The sequence below is a fragment of the Stegostoma tigrinum genome, chromosome 8 (assembly GCF_030684315.1).
Source record: "Stegostoma tigrinum isolate sSteTig4 chromosome 8, sSteTig4.hap1, whole genome shotgun sequence".
Classification (NCBI taxonomy): Eukaryota; Metazoa; Chordata; class Chondrichthyes; order Orectolobiformes; family Stegostomatidae; genus Stegostoma; species Stegostoma tigrinum.
Window position 1 is genome coordinate 99,109,630 of NC_081361.1, and position 16,285 is coordinate 99,125,914.

General features: G+C 44.2%; 1 protein-coding gene across 2 annotated transcripts in view; it reads right to left on the minus strand.

The window, feature by feature from the left end:
• Nucleotides 1–9,709: 9,709 nt before the first annotated feature.
• The window catches only part of lpar3 (lysophosphatidic acid receptor 3), a 71,889-nt gene continuing 65,313 nt past the window's right edge, over nucleotides 9,710–16,285 (minus strand). For both annotated transcript variants that reach the window (XM_048539745.2, XM_048539746.2), the window contains exon 3: nucleotides 9,710–10,629. In XM_048539745.2, the coding sequence (XP_048395702.1) occupies nucleotides 10,313–10,629 (317 nt within the window). In that variant the 3' untranslated portion in view covers nucleotides 9,710–10,312. The remainder of the gene's footprint in view (nucleotides 10,630–16,285) is intronic.

Consider the following 16,285-nt stretch of genomic DNA (forward strand, 5'->3'; position numbering starts at 1 on the left):
ATTGGTGCTGTTTGTAACGCTAATGGTAGAATTTCTGCATGTGTTATGGATAAATAAGTGAACATATGAATTGGGAGCAGGTGGAGGCCACTTGGCCCCTTGATCCTGCTTTCCCATTCAGGACTAGCATGATCTGATTTCTCCACATTGCTACCTACCCTGATAATCTTTAATCTCTCTCTAACTTCTCCTGCTTAGCTATTTTGCCAAGTAACCTGGAATCCTCTGAAGTCTCAGTGTTGCAGATTCTTTTCCAGTTGTTGGGTAATTGTCACTCGATTCCAGGTGATCCCCATATAGTCAGTGCAGTGGGAATTCTAAGCAGTCCTGATGCATATATTTAGACTACATCTGGGCAATGAGATTGTATTTCTGCACTGGTTGGGCAGACTGAAGAAGGTCTGAATGCGTTACAAAGCTGTTCATACACATCAGAAGAATTTTCAGATGGTGAGTCACAAAGTGGAGGTGATGGCTTGGTAGTATTATCACTACTCAGTTAACTTAGAGACCCAGCTAACGTTCTGGGGGCCTGGGTTCAAACCCTGCCCATCACTTGGTAAGTCAGCAGTGATCGTCTATCCCTAACTGACCAGAGGGTAGTTCAGTATCAATCCCATGGCTGTGGGTCTTGAGTTGCATGTAGGTCAGACCGGGTAAGGACAGCAGATTTCCTTTCTTAAAGGTCATAGTGAACCAGATGGGTTTTCTTTCCCCCAACAATTCTTTCATGGTTATCATTTATCTAGATTTCATTGGATTCAAATTCTGGTTTAAAAGTCAAATGATAGTAGTTAATGTGCCAACAAATTCACTATCATCCACAAAGTCTGGGACTGTTCCCTTCTGCCACCTCCTGCATTACCAAACAGTTCCAGCCATTATCTCTTGCACCGTTCTTTGAAGATCCTTCTGAAGTATTCTGTGGGTTTGCAGTCAACTTTTGTTTCTGTCAAGTGTTTTGGGATAATCTACTACTTTAGAGGTGCCAGATAAATGCCCACAGCTGTTGAATGAACAACTCCCGCAGTCAGGCAACAGGAAAACAGCTGTGTTATTGCAGTACAGTTAGATTTTAGCAGAAGACGAACAGAAACTTTCGGGGTTTACGTCCACAGACCATATTGGGTACAGAAAGACTTCAATGAAGCTGTCTGAGGAACAGGTCACAAATATTCAACGACCATTGGCTGGGCAAGAACCATGGGGTCTCCTGTGGTTCAGGGATTCATGCTTTGCATTGAACTACTTTACAATCATGCGAGTGGGATAACAGCCTTGAAAAGATGAACCAACTCTGGTGATGTTGCCAACTGTTGTTTTAAGTGGCCTGTCTCAGAAGGCGGCACCCTCATGCCTCTGATGGTTGATTTGGACGTAAATCTCTCAACTGATGCCGCAGGGTGAGATTGAGTGTCAGAGGTATCATTTTTCAGCTCAGATGTAGAATCACATTCCTGCCTGCTCCCTCAGGTGAATATAAAACAATCCAATGGAACCAGTTGAAGAAAAGCATGGAGATTCTCTCACTATGTACATATCTATCAACCAACACCAGTTAAAAAGCACAGATAATCCAATAATAATTGCATCACTGTGTGTGAGAACTTACTGCCTTCAGTCTGACTGCTATGCTGCTATGATTACAACAGTGACTACATCACCCAAGAATTTCATTGGCTAAGATGTGATTTTGGGTCAGCCTGAGCCATGAAAGGTCCAATAGAAACCCAAATCTTTCCTTGTTTATTTTAGATTAGTTGCATCAACAGTGTGACATTTTTGTTAATCTGCTTTCTCTGAGGGCGTGTCAATGGCTTTAATTTCTCCGTAGTAACCATCTTCTGGGGCTGCTTCCGCAGCTCCCTCTAGATGTCGTGCGCTAATACAGTGGTAATAATGCCCTTTGTGTCCTTTAGTCCTCTTAATAAATGTTAAATGGTGTGCATCTTCTGCAGTGACCTACCCAGCAGCACTATAATTACTGCCTGGATAAAAGTTCATGCACCTGCTGTTCTCTGATTGATATTAATTGTACAGCCTCATTAGTCAGTTTATTGTTTGGCAGTGGATATAAACAAAAATCAAGCACAGAATCCTCCCACTGTCTAGTAGGGGGGAAGGATAGAAAGGAGCTGGGTAAATGCACTTCATGCTCAGCAGTGAAACAAGGGGGTGTACCAGCAGGTTGTAGGTAATGCTGTAGTGGTAATGTCTCTGGTTAGATTTAAGGGAAGGGACAGCAGGTTAAAGGAGATGTGAGGAAAACCTTATCACCCAGTGGGAATCAGGAATCCACTGCCTGTCAGGTTGGGAGAGGCAGAACCTTCATTACATTGAAGAAGTATTTAGGAGTGTACTTGTAATACAAGGCATGCAAGGAAAATGGGATTAGAATAATTGGGCTCAGTTTTTACCAGTGTGGGCATGGAGGGCCGAAGGGTCATTTTGCCTGGTGTAGAGCTGTATGTCAACTAATCCAGAGGTTAGGCTAATGCTCTGGGGACATGCGTTCCAATCCCATCATATCAACTGGTGAATCCTCAATAAATAATAATAATTTTAAACAAAAACAGAAATTGCGGGAAAAACTCAGTAGATCTCACACCATCCCTGGAGAGAAGGCAGAAACAATGTTTTGGGTCCAGTGACCATTCTTCAGGACAATAATTTTAATAATAATCATTCTAATTTTAATTTTCTAATAATTTTAATATCCATTGTCTCAGGACCAACCATTTTTCAGAAAAGGGATACTTTCAATTGAGCAGCCTTAGTCTAACTTTTCTCAAGTAACTATTTTATAAAATTTCATCAGAAGCGTCCAATATCTCCATTTTTGATGGAGCCTTTGGGAGAGCTCTAGGCATGGAGACGTTTCCCAATGGAAAATTCAATTTCACAGGTTTCTTCCAGGTCCTCCAGTTTCTTCCCACAGTCCAAAGATTTGTGGGTTAGGTGGATTAATCATGAAGAATACAGGAATAGGGTAGGGGGAGGTTCTGGGTAGGATACACTTCAGAGGGTCGGTGTGGACTTGATGGGCCAAATGGCCTGCTCCCACACTGTACGGATTCTATGAGCTTCTTAGTTGTTCTGAGGTCCCTCCCACACCAGTTGGCATAATTGCTGTGTCAGTGCATTGAGTTCCCCAGTTGAACATTGCTGCTGTGCACCGGGGAAAAGGAAAATTGGAGGGAGTAGGGGTCTCGGCCCAAAACGTCAGCTTCCCTGCTCCTCTGATGCTGCTTGGCCTGCTGTGCTCATCCAGCTCCACACCTTGTTATCTCAGATTCTCCAGCATCTGCAGTTCCTACTACCTCTTGGAGGGAGTATTGTTTGAAACAATTCCTGGAGATTGGAATGTAGCAAACGTCATCCCGCTATTGGAAAGAGAAACTGGGAAGCACTGATCAGTTAACCTAGCATTGGTAATTGGATTGGGAGCATACTGGAATTTATTGCAAAGGATGTGATAACTGGACACTTTAGGAATTAACAATAGGATGAGGCAGAGTCAATTTGGATCAACGAAAGAGGAGCGAGTTTTGACACACCCATTGGAGTGTAGCTAGCGGAATACACTGACGTCGAGGAAATGGATGTTGTGTATTTGGGTTTTCAGAAGGTGATTGATAAGGTCCCACACAAGAAGTTAGCAAAGAAAATTAGACCACATGGCGTTGGGATAATCTACTGGCACTGGATGAGAATCAGTTAACAGACAGAGATCAGAAAATACAAGTAAACTGGTCATTTTCAGCTTGTCAGTTGTTCTTGCAAAGATCAGTTCTTGGGCCCCAGCTGTGCATAATCTCTACCAATGATTTGCATATGAGGCTCAGATGTAATATTTCTAAGTCTGCTGATGACACTAAATATGGCTGGCCCTAGCATATTACCCTTAGGGGTTCCTGCCGCAATATCTTCAGACTGAAATGATTAGCCTCCAAAAACCACAACCATCTTCCTTTGTGCTAAGTATGACTCCAACAGAGTTCCTCCTCTCTTAATCCCATTTTTGCTGGGGCTGCTTGATACCACATTTGGCTAAACATTGTCAAAGGCAATAAGTTTTACCTCACTTCTGCAGTTGAGCTCTTTTGTCCATGTTTAGTCCTGCAATGAGGTCAAAAGCTGAATGAGCCAAGTCTTATCCTAATTGAGCATCAGTTGTTGCTGAGTAGGTGTACTTGACCAAACCATTGATGATATCTCCATCACTTTGCTGATTATTGAATATAGAGTGATAAGTTAGGTTTAGATTTAGGGCCGGGCTTAGACTGACTGGTGCTATTATCCCAGCTGATGGTAATACTGAACAAGTCAGATCCCAGATTGAAACCTGGCTTGATAGATCATGTATAGTAGGAACTGCAGGTGCTGGAGAATCTGAGATAACAAGGGGTAGAGCTGGATGAACACAGCAGGCCAAGTGGCATCAGAGGAGCAGGAAGGCTGATGGTTCAGCCCTAGGCCCTTCTTCAGAAAAATGAAGAAGGGTCTAGGCCCAAAATGTCAGCCTTCCTGCTCCTCTGATGGTGCTTGGCCTGTTGTGTTCATCCAGCTCTACACCTTGTTATCTCTTGATAGATCATATGGTTAATTTTTATACTCAGTTACTGCGGCATTTAATCATTGAAAGATAATCACACGAGGCTACCGACGTTCTATAACAAGAGAACAAAATTTATTAAACCAAAAAGGAGCTACATGAAACAGTTAGAAAGATCTCAATACAAAGGCCAACTTAAAGTTTTCAATATTTTCTAACACTATCCTTTTACACATACTCAATTAGATTAGATTCCCTACAGTGTGGGAACAGGCCCTTCGGCCCAACAAGTCCACACCGCCCCATGCAGCATCCCACCCAGACCCATCCCCCCTATAACCCACACACCCCTGGACACTATGGGAAATTCAGCATGGCCGATCCACCTAGCCTGCACATCTTTGGGCTGTGGGAGAAAACTGGACCACCCGGAGGAAACCCACACAGACACAGGGAGAATGTGCAAACTCCACACAGACAGTTGCCCGAGGCTGGAATCGAACCTGGGTCCCTGGTGCTGTGAGGCTGCAGTGCGAACCACTGAGCCACCGTGCCGCCCCAATTCCAGAGTAATCTCAGCTCTTTAAGTGTTTACTTCGCTGCATCCCCTCAATTCCTTTTCCTTGAACTGTGCATACAGTTTTACGAATCCTTTCTGAGTTCACAGGCGTGAATCTTTCACAATTCTGATGGCCTAAGGTTCTTCAGTTCTAACAACTTCAAGATTTCTATCCAGTTCTCCCTGCTAGAGGCTCCACAGTGTAAAATACTCCAGCTAAAGTGACTGATTCTTCTCATTGAAAGTCTCCATTCTCCTACTGGCGAAACTATCGTTCCTTCTGAACCAAATTCCTGATTCTTGTGAATGGAGCTGGAAAAGCTGAAGCTAATGTTCTGTTGTACACTTAGCAGTACAAGCATTCCATTAACTAATACTACAGGGGTCTACCAGGCCCTTAACTGCAGTCACATGCTTTCTGGAAATTGATGAATTTGGGTCACAGTTGCACGCGACTTTTTGACATTTTAAAAAGAATTACTTTGACAGAATTGACCCCCAACCATTTGTCTCTACAAATCCCAATGATGATTATGCACTGGACAACTTTGGCCAGGCAGGATAGGTCCTGATTTTTGTGGCGAGAACGTGCCTGTGCAATTTTTCACAATTCTGGAAGGGAGCTAGCATTGTACCTGCACTCGAATAACTTGGCTATGAGTGCGGCTGGTTCTGGAAGGCATGTCTTCTGTACGACTGGAATGTTGACAGGGTCCACATTCTTTACATATATTCAGCCTTTTCTTACTATCACATGCAATGAATCAGATTAGCTTAAGGCTGGTATTTGTGATGTTGCGGACCTTTGGGCTCTCCCATCATTGAGGATGTGAATATTTCCAGAGCATCCTCCTCCAGTGAGTATATTAATGTGCTCACACCATTCTAGCTGGGTTTCACAGGACTGTAGAGCTCTGATCTCCTACGTTGAGTGTGGGATCACTTATTTCAATTTATCACATTCTGCTTCTGCTGTTCGGCAACCAAGTGTTATAGCTATCTATAATTGGAACCTCAGTTATAGTTATGTATGGTGTTGCTCCTGGCATGTTAGCCTGCACTGTTCATTTAGCCTGTGCTAGGATGGTTATCATAGCGATAGGGATATAAGTTCAGATTGTGTTGAATACACTTCTGTTGTGGTGGTCCAAGTTGGATGGAAATCTGAGTGAACCAATCCCATTGTTGATGGGGATGTGGTCATCACTCCCAAGGTTGGCATTTGTTGCCCATCCCTAGTTGCACCTGCTCTCTAGCCCATCTGGGGAAAGCAACCATTCCATATCTACCCTGTCGATTTCAGTAAGAATCATATTTATTTCAATATGGTCTTCCACATTCTTCTAAACTCCAACGAGTACAGGCCTAACCTCCCTACATTAAAAAAAAATCCGTCCCCACCAGGATCAGCTGAGTGAACCTTCTTCGGACTGCCTCCAATGTAAATATACCTTGGCTTAGATAAGGAAACCAAAACTGTCCAAAGCTGTGATCTGACTTATATCATTTTAGCAAGATGCTCTACTTTTATACTCCATTCCTTTTAGGATAAAGGCCAACATTCAATCTGTCTGCCCTGTAGAGATGGAGGAGATCCTCAGTGTGAAGGTGGGACTTCACCTTCACTCGGGACCGTGTGCTCACTCCTACCAATACTGTCATGGACATGTCCATCTGCAACAGGTAGATTTGTGACGGCATAGTAACATGGTGTTTCCATTCTTATCTGATGTATCAGCATCTGCTGCAGGCCCAGCCTGGCTGTGATATTCTCTAGGACTTCTCCAGTCTGGTTAACAATGGTGCTGGGCATTGAAACACCCTGTCTGTACATTTTGTGTCTTTGTCACACTTGGTGCTTCTTCCAAGTGGCATTTAACAGGGTGAATGAAAAATTGAGAATCAGTGTGTCCACAACTTCTTATCTTTATGAGGAACAGGCACAGGAGGATACTGTTTGGACTCTAAAGCTGCTCTGCCATTCAATAAGATCCTGGCTGTTCCAACATTCCTTACATCCACTTTCCTGCCATTTCCCTGTAACCCTTGGTTCCTAAACTGATGAACGATCTATCTATCTCAGCCTTAAATATACACAAGGGCTCTGCCCCCACAGGTCTCTGTGGCAAGGAGATCCAAACACTCACAATGCTCTGAAAAAAAAATTCCTTGTCATCTCAGTCTAAATTGATGCCCCTTTACTCTGAGACCATGCCCTCTGGTCCTAGGCACTCTCATGAGAAGAAACATCCTCCAGCACTTACCCTGCCAAGCCCCTTAAGATTCCAATGTGTTTCAATGAGAACACCTCTCATCCTGCTAAACTCCAGTGAGTAGATCCCAGTCTTTATTCATAAAACAATCCCTCCTTACCATGAATTCTGAGGTAGGGTCACCGGAACAGAAACATTAACTCTGTTTTTCCCTTCACAGATGCTGCCAGACCTGCTGAGATTTTCCAGCAACTTTGTTTTTGTTCCCTGCTTAACGGGGATCATCCCTAGTGAACCTTTTATAAACTGCATCCAAAGAAATGATATCTTTCTTTAAATAAGGAGACCAAAACTGCTCACAGTGCTCCAATGTTGGCTCACCAGCACCTTGTACCATTTCAGTAAGACTTTCTGTCCCCTATACTCAAACCCCCTTGAAACAGGGGCCAAAGGTGTGCAGTATTATTAGAGTCCTGTGAGTAATTTAATGATGGCACTGAATTCTCTCCTGCCTTCTGTATAAATATCTTCAATCCATTCTGAATATCTGCTTCTTTTGGCAACAGGATAGTGATTTTATTTGGTTAAAAAGATGCATTTGTTGTTTAGCGAGTGGAAAAACAGACCCTAAAAATACTTTGGATTCATATATTAGACCAAAATGACTTTAAAAAAAAGTTTAAGATAAAGCCATTAATTTTGTGTAAGGAAATAAAATTAAAATCATTAATTACATAGAAATTGCCAAAACCAGTACAAGGAAAATGAACCCAAGCCTGCAATCTTTGGCTTTATATATAAAATAGGTTACATGCTTTGTAAGTGATTAGGTTGAATGACTCAGCATAGTTGAACATCCCATAATTTCTTTTTCACTCAGGACTTGAGGCCTCCTTTGTTGCCTGGACATTACAATTTTGCATCGAGTCACTGAGGCGGCAATAAGTATTTAAAATTTTTTTACTCAGGATTCCTTGTCTCGTGAAGTTGCCTTTATTAGTCATCCTGAGATGGCCCTCAAGGAGGTGATAGTGGGCCTCTAGCTTACCAAGAGCCAACCTAGCTCTGCCTTCAAAATGTATAAAAACACCTTGCAGCAACTTTTCAGGAAGAGAGTTCAAATGACTCACCGACCCTCTGAGAGAAAATAAGTTCTCCTTATCTCGGCCTTAAATGGGTTAGACTGAAGTTAAGAACACAGGGAACTAGGAGCAGGGGCAGGCCATTTGGCCCCTTGAGCCTGCTCTGCCATTTAATCCAATCACTGCTGATCTTATCACGGCCTCAACTCCACTGTCCTGCCCACTCTCCATAACCCTTCAACCCATTACTAATTAAAAATTTATCTTCTCCTTCAAATTTACTGAATGTATCAGCATCCATATCACTCTGGGGAAGTGAATTCCACAGATTCACCACCCTTTGAAAGAAGTAATTTCTCCTCTTTGTTTTAAATCTGCCACTCCTTAGCATAAAACCATTTTACATAGAACAATACAGTGCAGAACAGGCCCTTCGGCCCTCGATGTTGCGCCGACCTGTCAACTAATCTAAGCCCCTCCACCTACAATATCCCATCATTATCCATATGCTTATCCAAGGACTGTTCAAATGCCCCTAATGTGGCTGAGTTAACTACATTGGCAAGCTGGGCGTTCCACGCCTTACCACTCTTTGAGTAAAGAACCTGCCTCTGACATCTGTCTTAAATCTATCACCCCTCAATTTGTAGCTATGCCCCCTTGTACAAGCTGAAGTCATCATCCTCGGAAAAAGACTCTCACTGTCCACCCTATCTAATCCTCTGATCATCTTGCGTGTCTCTATTAAATCCCCTCTTAGCCTCCTTCTCTCCAATGAGAACAGACCCAAGTCCTTCAGACTTTCTTCATAGGGCCTGTGCTCCAGACCAGGCAACATCCTGGTAAATCTCCTCTGCACCTTTTCCAATGCTTCCACATCCTTCCTGTAATGGGGCGACCAGAACTGCACGCAATATTCCAAACGAGGCCGCACTAGCGTTTTGTACAGTTGCAGCACGAGCTGTGGCGACAATGGAGCTCAGTCAGGATTTTGAATCTGAAGGGAGTTGTGTGTGCTTGTTGGAACCAAACACTAGAATGCTACAGTGATAATGGGAACTGCAGGTGCTGGAGATTCCAAGATAATAAAATGTGAGGCTGGATGAACACAGCAGGCCCAGCAGCATCTCAGGAGCACAAAAGCTGACGTTTCGGGCCTAGACCCTGCAGCAGAGAGCCCTCTGATGAAGGGTCTAGGCCCGAAATGTCAGCTTTTGTGCTCCTGAGATGCTGCTGGGCCTGCTGTGTTCATCCAGCCTCACATTTTATTAACTAGAATGCTACACTTGTAGCGCCTCACTTTTGTCCTGTGTCCCAACTGTTTCTCACATTTCTGCTGGAGGCCAGGGATCATTTTGAAGAATGTTCCTCTGCGTAACCGACTGAAAGATTTTCTGCTTTGTAGGTTAAACCTAAACAATTTGAGAAAAGTATTTCTTTTTAACAAGCAGTCCACCTGAACAAGCCTGGTGGTAAAAATTCGCAACTGTCTTCGAGTTACAAAAAGCTGACTAAGTGTTCCACACAAGTACTGATAAACATGTAACACTTATCGACGAAGTCGCTTTCAGAAATAAAATGACGTCTTCATTTATCGAGAGCACAACAGGTTCCTGATACCAAGTAAGAACCGAAAGAACTGCAGATGCTGTATATCAGGAACTAAGACAGAAGTTGCTGGCCTGGCAGCGTCCTGACACTAATTTAACAAAATGATAGATTCCGCACCCTATTACTAAATTTCAACTGCAACTGCAGAATAGGTTCAGTAAAAATCTTGTGAAGTTTCCATTGTCCTTTGGGTCAAATAAGAAGCTTGTTGACAGGTCTCCACACACTCAGAATCACCGAGCCAGTCTTGCACACAATGCCATGAGTTGATTTGGCAAAGGGCCGGAATTTTTCAGGGTTTCACCTGAAGCTGAGAGTGACTGATGCTCAAGTCGGTGTTTTCAGAGACAACGCTTTGCCGGTGTGTGGTGGACTTCAGTGTATCTTGCTCCACTTCAATTTTGTTCTTACAGGCCATACAAAGCATTTGCTTTATCACATGCCACATGTCTGAATCCTTGTAGGAGTAAATGATTGGGTTCATCAGAGAGTTGGTCAAGGCCAGCAGAAGGACCCAAATCTTCACACTCAACAGATTGCAGGTGGAGCAGCAAAGACCATCCAAAAGGACCACCACCAGCCCAGGAGTCCAGCAAAAAACAAAAGCACCTGCAAGAGAAATGCAACATAACAATGTTGAGTGCTTTAGAGTTGTAGAGCACAGGGACAGGCCCTTTGGCCCACCATGTCTATGCCAATCAACAAACACCAAACTAGATTAATCCCATTTACCTGCTTGGCCCATACCCTAATATGCCCTGGCACTTTAAGTGCTGATCTAGATGTTTCTTAAATGTTGTGAGAGTGGATATCCCCACCATCCTCTCAGGCTACGCGTTTCATATTTCTACCGCTCCATGGGTGAAAAATGTTTTCCTCGGATTCCATCCTTTATTCCAACTCTTTCTATGCAATTTCTCCTAGAATTGCTTTTGGGAGGGAGAGGATGGCTTTTGAAGAAGCAGGGTCCTGAGACAACCCTTCCATCACCCCTCCTACCCCCTATCACCTCACAGCCTCTTTGGAACATTAAGAAGAAAATAAGTCACATGTTTCAGACCAGAAGGGGCTGTATATCTCCTTCTGTCAACTATGGACAGAACTGTCATTATTCCCACTCTCCCTGCTCTTTCCTCCCAAACGTTGCTCCTTTAATGATTGATCAACTCCCTTTCGAGTGTAATAAATGAGCTTACTTCCACTGCCCTTTCATCATTCTTACAGTTAATGATTATTTTTATATCCAGAAACTATTACACATAACTGAACATTTTCACTAACATTGACCTTGCTTTTGTGCACCTTCTGTGCAGTGTAACCTTTTGTGCTTCACTCTGTCTAAACACCCTATGATCTGTGCTTTTTTCTGAAGAAGGGTCCAGATCCTAAATGAAGGGTCTAGGCCCGAAATGCCAGCTTTTGTGCTCCTGAGATGCTGCTTGGCCTGCTGTGTTCATCCAGCTCCACACTGTGTTATCTTGGATTCTCCAGCATCTGCAGTTCCCATTATTTCTATTCCAGATTCTAAACGTCAGCTTTCCTGCTCCTCTGAAGCTGCTTGGCCTGCTGTGTTCATCCAGCTCTAAACCTTGTTATCTATGATCTGTGCGTCTGTTTTTGCTATGATCTGCCTACACTGCTCACAAACAAAGCTTTTCACTGTATGTAGGTACACATGACTACAATAAATCAAATCAAATCAACTACCAGAGATAGTAGGAATTGTAGATGCTGGAGAATCTAAGATAACAAGGTGTAGAGCTGGATGAACACAGTAGGCCAAGCAGCATCAGAGGAGCAGGAAGGCTTACGTTTCCAGCCTAGACCCTTCTTCAGAAATCAACGATCACTCTTTCACCCTGGGTTTTCTTTCCACCTATTAACCACAACCTGCAAAGCAGCCACGGCTTCTAACTGAGATTACAAAGTATAGAGCTGGACGAACGCAGCAGGCCTGGAACATCAGCTTTTGTGCTCCTCTGATGCTGCTTGGCCTGCTGTGTTCATCCAGCTCCACACTTTGTTATCTCGGATTCTCCAGCATCTGCAGTTCCCATTATCTCTGATCACGCCTTCTAACTGATTAACTCACATGCAAAGCAAATTAACAGCACGAAAATCATCAAAGGGAAGGGAGAGGTGGATAGGCAGGGCAGACACTGATTTATATTTGGAAAGGAACTTCATTTATTGTTGAGCACTGAAATAGAGCCACTCCTCATGGTGTACATTGGCTAGTCCCAGCCCAAGACAGACCCTACATCTGCTTTTCTTAAAAAAATCCAGAAGTGCTCTTACTCGCAACTGATTTTTTTAAAACCATCAACCACCCTCAGGTAAATGTGCCACATTTTCTGATTAATTTATCTGCAAAGCCCATTAACAGCAACGAAAGCCATCAAAAGTAAGGGAATGGTGGGGAGACAGGGCTGATACTGATTATAAACACATTGATAACAGAGGCCCTCAGGTTTCTCTGGAACAATGCATCTCAAAAACATCAAAACTCTGTTCAAATGGTGATTGGCAGCTCGTAGAGTTAAATTAAGAGGAGAGTAGAGGTTATGTGTATGAGGAGTCTTGGAGAGATGGTGGAGTGAGCTTTTAACTAATAAAAACAGCAATTGCTGGAAAAGCTCAGCAGGTCTGGCAGCATCTGTGGAGAGAAATCAGAGTTAACGTTTCAGGCTCAGGGACTCTTCCTCAGAACTCAAAGCTTTTACCCGTTCCAGCTATCCTCTGGGACTGAGAAATATTTGCATCACTACTTCCAAAACTGGGATTAACTGTCTTTACATTGCTAAATCGAAACAATAGAATTATTATAATACTAATAATCTATCAATAACGTATCCTTGGCTCTAATAATCAAATGATTTTGTTGCTTGCAATTCTAATGATATATCATGCTGCATCACCCACTATACTACAGAAACAACATCTTTATTGGCTCCATGTTAAAGCAGAGTTTGTAATGACCTAGGCTAATCTTAAACACTGAATCCACGCAGTGACTATTCAGCCCATTGAGCTCACGAGAGGTAAAAGCAATTTCGTTAAAAGCCCTGGGTTCTGAAGAAGGGTCACTGGACCTGAAGCATTAACTCTGATTTCTCCCCACATATGCTGAGCTTTTCCAGCAATTTCTGTTTTTGTTAGCTAAAAGCTCACTCCACTGCTTCTTCTGGTCCCCCTGCTATAGAAAACATATTATTAAATTGGAGAGAGAGAGCAAAAACAAAATTATCAGGATGTTGCTGGGGCTGAAGTATTTCCGTTATAAGGAGAAGCAGGATTGACTGGGGCTTTTTCACTGGAGCATAGGAGGTGGAGGGGGAATCCTTGTAGACGTTTATGAAATTATGAGGGGTGCAGAGAAGGTGACCAGCAAATGACTTTTCCCCAGGGTGGGGGGATGTGCAAAACTAGGGGGCATATTTTTCAGGAGAGGGGAGAAAGATTCAAGAGACACGAGGACAGCATTTTCACACAGAGGGTGGCTTGTATGTGAAATGAGCTGCGAAAGGAAGTGTTAGATGCTCCTGCAGTTACATTTAAAAGGTATTTGGTTCAGTTACATGGATAGGAAAGGTTCGGAGGGATATGGGCCAAATGCAGGTCAATGAGACGAGGTTAGTTTGGGAAACTTGGTCTGCATGGACAAGTTGGGCCGAAGAGTCTGTTTCAGTGCTGTAGGATTCAATGATTCCTCCTAAACCTTGATTTGCCTTGTCTACTTTTCACCCAATCCCTTTTATAAGCCAAAATTGGATCTGTTGCCCCCACTCTCTGACCGAATCACTCGCTGACTTCTCTTAGTTCTTTTGCCAATCACCTCAGGCTCTTGTGGTACAGTGATAATGTCCCTACCTCTGAGCTAGGGAGTCTAGGATTAAGTCCCACCTACTCCTGAGCTGTAGAATAACATCTCTGCACAGCTTCATTCAAAACTATCTACCCTGAGGAACTCCTGCAGAGATGTCCTGGAGCTGAGGTGCCTGACCCCCAACAACCGTGGCCATCTTCCTATGTGTCAGGTATGACACCAAGCAATGGAAAGTTTGTCCCCGATACCCATTGATTTCAACAGGGCACCTTGATGCCACACGCGGTCAAATGGTTTCTTGATATCAGGGATTGTCACACACTTTTCAGAAATACAGCTCTTTTGTCCATGTTTGAGCGAAGGCTGTAATGAGCTCAGGAGCTGAGTGGCCCTGGCAGAACCCAAGCTGGACGTCACTGAGCAGGTTATTGCTGAGCAGGTGCTGCTTGATAGCGCTGTTACTGACACCTTCCATCACTTTACTGATGGTCGAGGGGAGACTGATGGGGTAGTAATTGGCCGGGTTGGATTTGTCCTGCTTTTTGTGTACAGGACATACTTGGGCAATTTTCCACACTGTCAGGTAGATACCCGTGTTGTAGCTGTTCTGGGACAGCTTGGCCAGGGGAGCGGCAAGTTCTGGAGCACAAGTCTTCAGTACTATTGCCAGAATGTTGTCAGGGCCTGTAGCTTTTGCAGTATCCAGTGTCTCCAACCGTTTCTTCATATCACGTGGAGTGAATTGAATTGGCTGACGACTGGTATCTGTGATGCTGGGGAGCACTGGAGGAGGCCGAGATGGATCATCCACTTGGCACTTCTGGCTGAAGATTGCTGTGAGTATTTCAGCCTTATCTTTTGCACTGGTGTGCTGGGCTCTTCCATCATTGAGGATGGGGATATTTGCGGAACCTCCTCCTCCCGCGGTGAGTAGTTTAATTGTCCACCATCATTTACAACTGGATGCGGCAGGACTGCAGAGCTTAGATCTGATCTGTTGGTTGTGGGATCGCTAAGCTCTGTCACTTGCTGCTTTCGCTGTTTGGTGTGCAAGTAGTCCTGTTTGGTGAGTTCACCAGGTCGATATCTCGACTTCAGGTACACCTGGTGCTGCTCCTGGCATACCCTCCTGCACTCTCCATTGAACCAGGGTTAATCCCCTGACTTGATGGTAATGGTTGAGTGGGGGATACGCTGGGCCATGAGGTTACAGATTGTGCTGGAATACAATTCTGCTGCTGTTGAGGGCCTACAGCGGCTCATGGATGCCCAGCCTTGAGTTGCTAGATCTGTGTGAAGTCTGCCCCACTTACAAAAGTGATAGCGCCACAGAACACGATGACGATTGCTCTGAAAGGGCAACAAATGCTGGCCCGTACAGCAACATTGAAATCCTACAAGGGAGATCATACTGAAGGATTTTTCAATGGCACGTCACTAGGTGGCACCATTACCTCAACAACAAATATGGGAACATCATTCAACTTTAATGGGAAGCAACTACATAAAAACAGAGACAACACAGGGGGAGCTGGAGGAACACAGCAGGCCGGCCAGCATCAGAGGTGCAGGAAAGTTGACGCTTCAGGTCAGGATAACAAAGTGTGGGGCTGAATGAACACAGCAGGTCAAGCAGCATCTTAGGAGCACAAAAGCTGACGTTTCGGGCCTAGACCCTTCATCAGAGAGGGGGATGGGGGGAGGGAACTGGAATAAATAGGGAGAGAGGGGGAGGCGGACCGAAGATGGAGAGAAAAGAAGATAGGTGGAGAGAGTATAGGTGGGGAGATAGGGAGGGGATAGGTCAGTTTTGTGCTCCTAAGGTGCTGCTTGTCCTGCTGTGTTCATCCAGCTCCACACTTTGGTATCTCGGATTCTCTAGCATCTGCAGTTCCCATTATCTCTGATCACAATTTTAACCTCACTGCAAAGCTTCAGGTCAGAAATGGGGGAGGGGGGGGAAGGGAGATCAGATTTAAATGGAGGAGGGGGTGGGGCTGGGGAAGGTAGGTGGAATGGTGATAAGAGAGTGCAGGAAGGGAGTGGTAGGGATTGGTCAGTGGGAAGGGAGGGGCAGGTAGGAGGGAGAGAAGATTCACAGCTTATGTCAGGTCAAGGAGTGTCCAGCTCTGACAGTGAGCTCCAGAGATTCTCACCAAACAGAAGAAGGAGGCAGCACAATAAAACACAGTGCTGGCTGAAATCCTGAAACAAAATAAGGAAAGTACTGTCAATATTCCAGTCCAACCAGACAAGCTGAGCACCTTCACATTTTCTGCTTTTATTAAAGTAGGATCAGTGTTTAGACCGGACCATTTACTGAGGCAAAGTGAAGCTAACCCAATCTCTCGATGTGACATGCCCAAAAGAATCAAATACCTCCAGGAGGTACAAAGTACAAAGAACAAAGAAACCTACAGCACAGGAACAGACCCTTCG